Source organism: Arachis ipaensis, chromosome B10, assembly GCF_000816755.2.
Source record: "Arachis ipaensis cultivar K30076 chromosome B10, Araip1.1, whole genome shotgun sequence".
In the NCBI taxonomy this organism is placed as follows: domain Eukaryota; kingdom Viridiplantae; phylum Streptophyta; class Magnoliopsida; order Fabales; family Fabaceae; genus Arachis; species Arachis ipaensis.
This window is the reverse complement of record NC_029794.2, coordinates 123,773,351-123,782,176: the sequence shown is the minus strand read 5'-3', so window position 1 is coordinate 123,782,176 and position 8,826 is coordinate 123,773,351. Positions and strand designations below refer to the sequence as shown.

General features: G+C 42.4%; 1 protein-coding gene across 1 annotated transcript; it reads left to right on the top strand.

The window, feature by feature from the left end:
• Window positions 6,366-8,266, top strand: LOC110268311. Its single transcript, XM_021114365.1, has 2 exons — window positions 6,366-6,694; window positions 8,078-8,266. Exons 1-2 carry the CDS (start codon window positions 6,372-6,374, stop codon window positions 8,109-8,111), a joined length of 357 nt encoding a protein of 118 aa, XP_020970024.1. The 5' UTR covers window positions 6,366-6,371; the 3' UTR covers window positions 8,112-8,266.

Here is an 8,826-nt window from a genome sequence, read left to right as displayed (position 1 = left end):
TGAGGGATCAAATTTTTTTGAAGATCAGATGATTTAAACAAGTTTTTTGTTTTGATTAAATAATCAAAAGCACAGTTTTAATTTTTAAAGATCATAATTAAAAATAAAAGAAATTAGTGAAACAAAAATAAAAAATTGTGTATTTACAATTATCAAATTTTTTTTGAAATATTTGATGAATATTCTTATAAATATCTAGAGTTATCTTTTAACTATAAGGTGACAGAAATGGGCAAAAAACCATATTGAGTCAAAGCCAGAATCTTGTAACCAAAATGCGCCAAATCCAATTTCGTTTCAGCAATGAGCCAAAGTGTATTTTAATATAATTCGAACCAAGCTGGTTCGAATTGCACTCCTTCATAATTCGAACCAACATGGTTCGATTTAGTGTTGAACGTTTTTGAATAATTCGAACCAATAAGGTTCGAACTTCTCTCATACATAATTCGAACCAGGGTGGTTCGAATTATGCTTTGAACTCGATTCCATGTAATTCGAACCAGGCTGGTTCGAATTAGGTGTGATTCGACTATATAAGGAGTTCGAATCACCCTCATTCGAACCATTCTCCCTCCCCCCTCCCCCACAAAATCTCAGAGAAAACGACCCAGATTCTCTCCGAGGAAGACCTGAACGGACTACTCTGCTGATGGGGGACGATCCGGCACGGTTATATCGGTTGGACGGAGGCGCTCATATAGCCGGGGTCATCAACGACGAGGTTAGTACGGAAATATTTTTGATTCAAGCGTTAGTTGTGCCTTAGTAGTTTTGTATCTTGGTTAGACGGTACTTTATGTTAGTGGTTTATGTAGGTGGTTTAGGTGAGGGGATTATGTAGGTGGTTTATGATAGTGGTTTAAGCTAGCGGTATAAGTTAATGGTTTATGTTAGTGGTTTAGGGTGGTGGTTTAGGGTAGTGGTTTTTGTTAGTGGTTTAAGTCAGTGGTTTTTGGTAGTGGTTTATGTTGGTGGTTTATGTTAGCGGTTTTTGTTAGCGGTTTTTGCAAGCGGTTTTTATATGTGGTTTAGGGTAGTTGTTTAATGCTAGGTGGTTTAAGTAAGCCGGTTTATTGAATTTGTTTCTTGTTAATGGCTCTCGTTAATTGTGGTATATGCTAGCGGGTTAGTTGTGTGGTTTAGGGTTTGTTTTCCAGTTAGTTATCTTTCATGTAATGTTATGCTGTTTAATTTAGCAAAATGGTTAATGTAAACCGGTTTATGTAAACCGTTTTAGTAAACCCGTTTATGTAAACCGGTTTACTGTAAACCGATTTATGTGAACCGGTTTACTGTAAAACCTGTGTAGTTATATATCTCAGTATGCGGTTCTTTTCATGCGCAGCCCGAGCGATGCATTAGGAGCATGAGGCGGCAACAGGGCATGCGTCTTGATGACAGATACGTTCCATACTTGCAGATGGCAGGGCTATACCATCTTGCAAGGCTGAACGACCGGTGGTTCCGGGTAGACGAGGCGCTCGTTGTACGTACAGCTGGGGTTCGGCAGCACTGGCCTGGTTGTACCGGTGCATGTGCAGAGTGGCAAACAGACATGTTGTGAAGTTAGCGGGCCCGCTTCAGCTACTGCAGTCTTGGATCTTTTGGCGGTTTTCTCAGTTTAGGCCTGCAGGATATGAGACTTTCAGCTGGCCGTTGGCGTCGAGGTACTATACTGGGCCTATTCTTTTTCAATATAACTTACAGAATTGCGTGTATGTTAATACTCTATTGCATAATGTAAACACAGATATTAGTATATGTAACTCATGTGTATGGTGCAGATGGACAGGTTACAACCCTTCCGGTAACGAGAAGGGTCCGAGAGTGCAGACGTGGAGGCTTAGGATAGACCGGTTACAGTCCAGGGAGGTTAGTATTCTAATTAATAACTGATGCTCTTTTAGTTAAATATTTTACACTTGGGTCGTACAGTTGCCCTGATAAGGGTGGGTTCGTTCTGCAGTTTATATGGATGCCGTACAGTAGCCTCGACGTACTTCAGGTGTTGCATCCGGAGGTTTTGGAGCCTCGGCACATGGCGGTGTGGCGCTCTCTCACAGCGGGGTCCGGGGCGAGTGCCTGACATGGATCCTCCGGATGACGTGCCTGACAGGCGCAGGGTTGAGAGGAGGATGGGTGTAGGGACACGGAGGAGCCAGCGTCAGTGGAGGTGGCCGAATCATAGGGCGAGGAGGGGTGCTGACCATGTGGACGACGATGACGACCAGCTTGGCCACGTTGGAGGAGGCACACACGATGGAGGTACTAGTACACACGATGGCGGTCATGGAGGTGAGTGGTATGGCACAGGGCTCGGTGACGGGGCTGACACTGGTGACGCTGGACCTGGATCGGGCCCTCTTGGAGATTACTTCGTTGGTGTGCCAGCGGATGATCAGGCTGAGCAGAGTGGTACACCTTGGCGCATATCAGGATCACAGTGGGCAGACTTTGTTGGGTCAGACTCGCTTGTTGGGGACTTCGGGAGTCCACGCTTCCTAGATGAGATCACCGCCATCATGCAGGGTGACGTGACCCCCCGCAGAGCTGGCCAGACCTCAGGGATCCAGGTCCCCTTAGATGTTGATCTGAACGAGCCTCCATCCTCATCCGCTGGTCAGCAGTTTCGTCTTGGAGGTACCCCTACATCCGCCTTCACCGCTGCATCAGAGTCTATCGCAGGATCGTCGGCAGCCCCGTTGCGTGTTGCGCCACCAGTACAGCCTGCTCCGCAGGAGGAGGAGGATGAGATAGAGGATGAGGAGTCGCTTGTGCGTCGAGGTCAGAGGGCACGGGTAGCACGTCGCTGTGGTACTGGTTCGCATCTGTTTAGATGAGTCACATTTCATGTATTTTGTTTCCTCTATTTCAGTCATGTATGATAGTTAGGTGTACTTTTCTTGTTATGTAGTGCTCTGTTTATGTATGTTATTCGTAACTTGTGTTCGGGGACGTTGACTATTTGTATTAAATGATACATGACAAGGTATAATGATTTCGTTTAGTTATTAAAATGAGGATCAACGAGTCCTGTAGCATTACTTGTAATGAAAGACAACATATTCATTACTACTCGCAAATACCAAAGTACAATGCATTAATCTCAACAAGTTACATACGTGGTCAAGCAATGCATCTAACAAGACAACTTAAATGTAGATAACACTAAGAATAACATAATGGAAGCTAATTTCGCCCTGTCTGAGACGATCCTACTACCTGTGGGCATCTACGTCTAGTGTGTCCGGGTTGGCGACAAAGGCCACACCGTTTTGGCCTGTTTGGATCTGCCTCATCCATATTTGTCCGTATCCTTGTGGATCTAGGCCTCCCCTCTCTCGCACGCCTTCTGTTTGGGTCCGGAATCACGGTGGGCCCATCGTAGGGTTGCCAGAAGCCCTCCGGGATTGGAGGTGTGAATCCCATCCGATAGACATTGAACACCGAGCTAATCTGATAGACGCTATGAACATAGGAGCTCCAGCTCACACGTGCGTAGGCACAGCATGCAAGTGCGTGCTGACACGGGAAATGAAGCGCCTGAAAGTACCCACAGTCACATGTCCGGGAGGCAAGCGATACTCGGTAAGTACCCAATGAGAAAGTACCAGTCGGAGTGGTCTCCGCTACGGTGAACTCGGAGTTATCACAGTCATACAACGTCACCGTGAAGCACCTGGCCGTCTTCAAGTTGGCCTCAATACACTTCACCAAATGCTGACTGAACTGCTGTCCGGTGCCCATCTGGGCCTCAGCCTCTCGCCCCTTGCGAACAAAGAGTTCGGCCAGCCTACCATATGTTGCCTTCACCAGGGATGATACAGGAAGATTTCTTACACCATTGAGGATTGAGTTCACGGCTTGCAATGCCGGAATGCCTCGATGCACGGAGGGAAAGTCCAGAAAAGTCTGTGGAAATAAGCTTGAGAGTCGTCCACCTGTCCTCCAACTATAACCGGGCTCGTCCTGAGGACCGCAACACTTCCAGGCATCGTCAGTTGGACACCCAACACCCACCTAGGTATCTCGCTGTATGACTCATCCCAGTCACCGTAGATGAGGCCAACGGCCTTCTGCTTCGCCATCCAAACCCTCCTGTAAGTCGGCCTAAAACCAAAATGCGCTGCCGTGGTGTTCAGGAGCACCTTGATGCTAACCGATGCGTCAGCCCTAACCATTGGCATAATGAACGCCGAAATCACAGAATGATCCAAACTTCTGTGATCACTTGATATGGATGTGGCCAGGCAAGTGTGAGGGCCATTGTACCGTTTGACCTCCCAAATGCCCTTGCGCTTCCGGAGACTGAGTCGAATCAACCATGTGCACCCATTCCCGAACTCGGAACACTTGCCCACATACCGGCGGTGATCGGACTCCACCACCTTGTACTGTACCCCTCGCCGGATGTTGTAAGTCTTCACACTTAACAGCGCCTCATCTTTATCCTGGAATTGCTGACCAACCTGGAACTCTGTGAGACCAGCATTCCCTTCCGCATCTCTAGCTCCGAATCCAACAGGGTGCCCTAGCGCACCCTCATGCGTCATGGCGTCCAGGTCCAGCGAAGAAAAATATGGTGGATACTGCTGTGTGCCAGAGCTAGAACTACCGCCAGCCAATGCAGGCCCAGCCGCTACAACCTCGTCCCCGCTATCATCCTCAATCGTTTCGGGCTGAACGTCGTCCTCATCAGGATCACCCAATTCTCCGTCTCCGACGCCAACCGGTGGAACGCCGTGTAAAGCGTTTGGCAGAACATCAAAGGATCCTACCTCGTCGCGGACGCCGTCATTCAAATCAACAGCAAATGACGGAGAGGCGACAAGTTGGGCCGCTGCCTCGTAAACTGGGACGGAGGAAGAAGCCACAGCAGCCATGGAACTGGAGCCAGCTGCCGTGGCTACATTGGTGGTATTCCGGTTCGAACCCCCTGAGCTGGATACCACATCAACCAGCTTTGCCAGCAACTCTGGTGTGCGGACCTCCGGAAACTGCCTCCGACAAAGAAACATGACTTGGAGGTCCTCATCACTACCAATCGTGAGACAATCATACTTCACCGTATCGTGCAGGATCGTGACTGGAATGCGATAGAAAAACTTCTTAATCCGCTTCGCACCTTCCAGGCCAAGTTTCATCAGCACAGATCTAACCAGGTCATCATAGCTTGTCGTTCGATTCACCACAATATAGAGAAGATTCTTATCTGTGAACTTCACTCCGGACCGAGTTTTCCTCTTGATGTATCCTCTGTGGTGTACCAAAACAGCAAAACTCTCCTCCTCACTAGCCATCTTACGTCCTCTAATGAGAGCAAATCACGTTTACAGGGTTTATATAGAGCTCTGAGTCCTACTAATTCGAACTAACCTGGTTCGAACCATGATACATGTAATTCGAACCAGCCTGGTTCGAATTACTACAATCAACCTCCCTCCCCATAATTCGAACCAACCTGGTTCGAACTAACCTGCTTCGAACCATGATACATGTAATTCGAACCAACCTGGTTCGAATTACTACAATCAACCTCTCTCCCCATAATTCGAACCAATCTGGTTCGATTTATTACACTAAACTAATCTCCACATAATTCGAACTCAACCGGTTCGAATTACATGGTCACCTGGTTCGAACCTAACCGGTTCGAATTATTTACATTTTTCCAGTAGTAGTTCGAACTTAGATGGTTCGAATTACTTGCTAATAGAGTTCGAACCTTGGTGGTTCGATTTATATAAATATGCCTCTTGGCTTATTGCTGAAACAAATTTCTGTTTGGCGTATTTTGGTTAAACATTTCTGCATGTGGCTTAATATGGTTTTTTGCCCGACAGAAATTGAAACATATCTTCTAAAATTTTTGTCAGAAAAATATGATAACATATTCAAAAAAAATATAATATAATAATAATAATTTTAAAATATTAAATAATTATATCTAAAATGAGTAAAAAAATTATTTTTTGATAATCATCATAATACTTTTCTAAAATAGATAAGACATGTTATAGACATACAGATTAAATAAATTTATATCAAGTGATCTAAATAGAATTTATAGCTAAATTGGCGTGATTTATGTAAATTGCCCTCAATACACATGCCACACATACTAATATTAGAATTTGATTTTAGTTCATCCTTTTAATGTTATCATTAAAATTTATCATCTCTTAGACAGCGTTTGTTTGCGAGACAGAGACCAAGAGACAGAGACAGAGAGACAGAGATCAAGATACAGAGACAAAAATAAATATTAATATTGTGTTTGGTGTGAAAGTGTACAAGACTGATTTATGTCTCAGTATCCTGTTTGGTTCGAAATAAAAATTGGAGACTAAATATTTAAAATTACTAAAATGCCCTTAATTTTAATTAAGAACCCTAACCCCCAAATACAATTTCATTTTCATCAGCATCCAACCCTAACCCCTTTTTTCCTCTTCTCTACCCTTTCTCCTCTCCTCTGCCGTGAACTCCTGGAGCCTGACCCGCCGCCGGTAGCACCTCCAATGGTGGGAACCACCGCGGCGCCTCTCCATTTCTCGTTGGTTCATCTTCGTGGCCCCAGTTGCCACCCTCGGTTTGTGACGCTGCTGGTGTATCCACGCCGGTGGGTCTGCGTCGCCACCGTCTCGGAGCTGTGCGTCTGGTCTCTGCTGGTTCTCTGTCAACGGAGCTGGTATGTTCTTTCAATTTATGTTATTTGCTTGTTAATTTTGTGAAGTTCAAGAGGGATTTTTGATTCCCCCATTTTCTGATTTGTGAGACCCTTACCTTATGATTTGTCCGCATGTTGATGAGAACGTTTAAATTCCTCGTTCGATGAATTGAGATTTGCCCTGATTTGCTTAAAATTGATGATTTGTGCTTCTTCAAATGTTGAAGATTTCTGAAGTTGTTATATCCGAGTTCTTATTTGGCCTCATTTGCAGATTTATAAATTCTGTGTCATCTTTTTTAAGGATTCGGAAATGTGTGATTGCTGATTGCTGATTCCATTATTTATGTATCATAAATTTTTTTCAGCTTACTTGTGGTTGTTAATTGCTTATTTGTAAATCTGTGATTGTTATTTTTTAAAATTTATTTTTGACGATTACTGTATAGAAAATCAAAGAAGATGATTTGAGAGCTGTATATCATAATTATGTTCCTGTTGTGACCCTTTTTTGTTATCGAAATTAGTACTCACGAGTGTCTGAAAATTTATTGGAAAAGCTAGAGGCACCAATATTTGATTTTAAATACAAAAGATTAGACATTAGTTAGTTTGTTTGTTAATTGTATCTTGCCTGAGTTAGTAGTTAGTGAAGTTTGTTATTTCCTTCTTGACTTCTCAATCTGATTTTCACAATTGTTTATTGTATTTTTGCTGTCAAGAGTTGCAGATTCTTATACACTAGTGCTTTTATGTTAATGGTTACCACCTAGTGTGTTTCTCCCTTGTTTTGGAGGCACACTTTATCTATCCACAGTAATAGCATTATTACAATTCACAAAATCTAGGTACTGCTCTTATTGTAACAACCACTATTTTTCATTAAATGAATTGACAAGCATTCAGTCTTGATCACATTTTCTTTCTCTTCATCCTCGAAAGTGTTCCTGATAGCTATTTACTGTCAAATAATTGGTTGTATTAAATACACGTGTTGTTTTATTGTGTATTAACAAACATGGTTTGAAAAGTTGCTATTAGTACTGACATCGTGTACATTTTAAAAGCATGGACTTTAGCGTTATTTGTTAATTAGGCTTGTAATTCTTTGTTGGGTCTGTTGCATTTTTTGTGCTTCTTCTTAATATTTTAGCTTTTATGCTTTTGTATTAATTTACCATTTGGGATTTCTGTTCTCCATTAGCGGTTCTGGGAGGAATTGAAGGGTGGACGTAGGCAGAAGTGGTCTTCCCCGTTCTTGCCAATTGCAATGAGATATATTGAATTGGAAAATTTGTTTTGATTAGATTCGTTGATGCATTTTATTTCAATTAGTTGATTCATTCTTGTATTGTGTTACTATTTGTTGTTAACCTGCTAAATGATTTTTGCTTACTGTTAAAGGTATAGCCTGGTTAACAATGGCTTCCACAAGTAGAAGATCCACAAGTGGTTTGTATGTCAGTGGCAACGTAACGGGAGAATAATTTTGTGCGTGTGGTTTAAGAGCACCGTTACAAGTTTCGAATAGCATGGCCAACCCGGGTAGAAAGTGAATTCTAATTTGAAGACGAGCGAACGAGTGGAAAATCTTCATACTCATGTTGTGTATCTGAAATTGTTAGCATTCCTTCAACTTCTTGTTTTTGTAGTCTGTGTTGTCTTGGTCATTTTATTGTTGTGTAAGTTTTAGTATGACCTTTAAACTCAAATAGGTAAACGAGAAATTGTAATAACTAGTTTGAGAAATCATATTATTTATCTTATTATACCACTACTTCTATGTAAATAAATTAACAAAAAACTACCATTCTATGTAAATAAATTATTATTTATCTTATTTTACCACTACTTCTTCTTGAATAACAGAGATGATGACATTCTCATCTTAAACCAATATTTAAAGAGTTAATGAAAAATAAGTTTTTTTCTTCCATAAAGAAATGAAAAGGCTTGTTCTTGGTGTTGTGATCCTGTAATTAACAAAAGCAAAGACTAGAAGAAGAACTGCATTACTGAGAACCACAAATTATAAGAATGGGACAGTTGATGACCAAAAACTAAAAGATAATTGTCATTAACAAGATCATGACCATAAATATTGTACTTAGTAACAAATTCCTGCTCAAACTACCAAAATAAAGGCCATACCA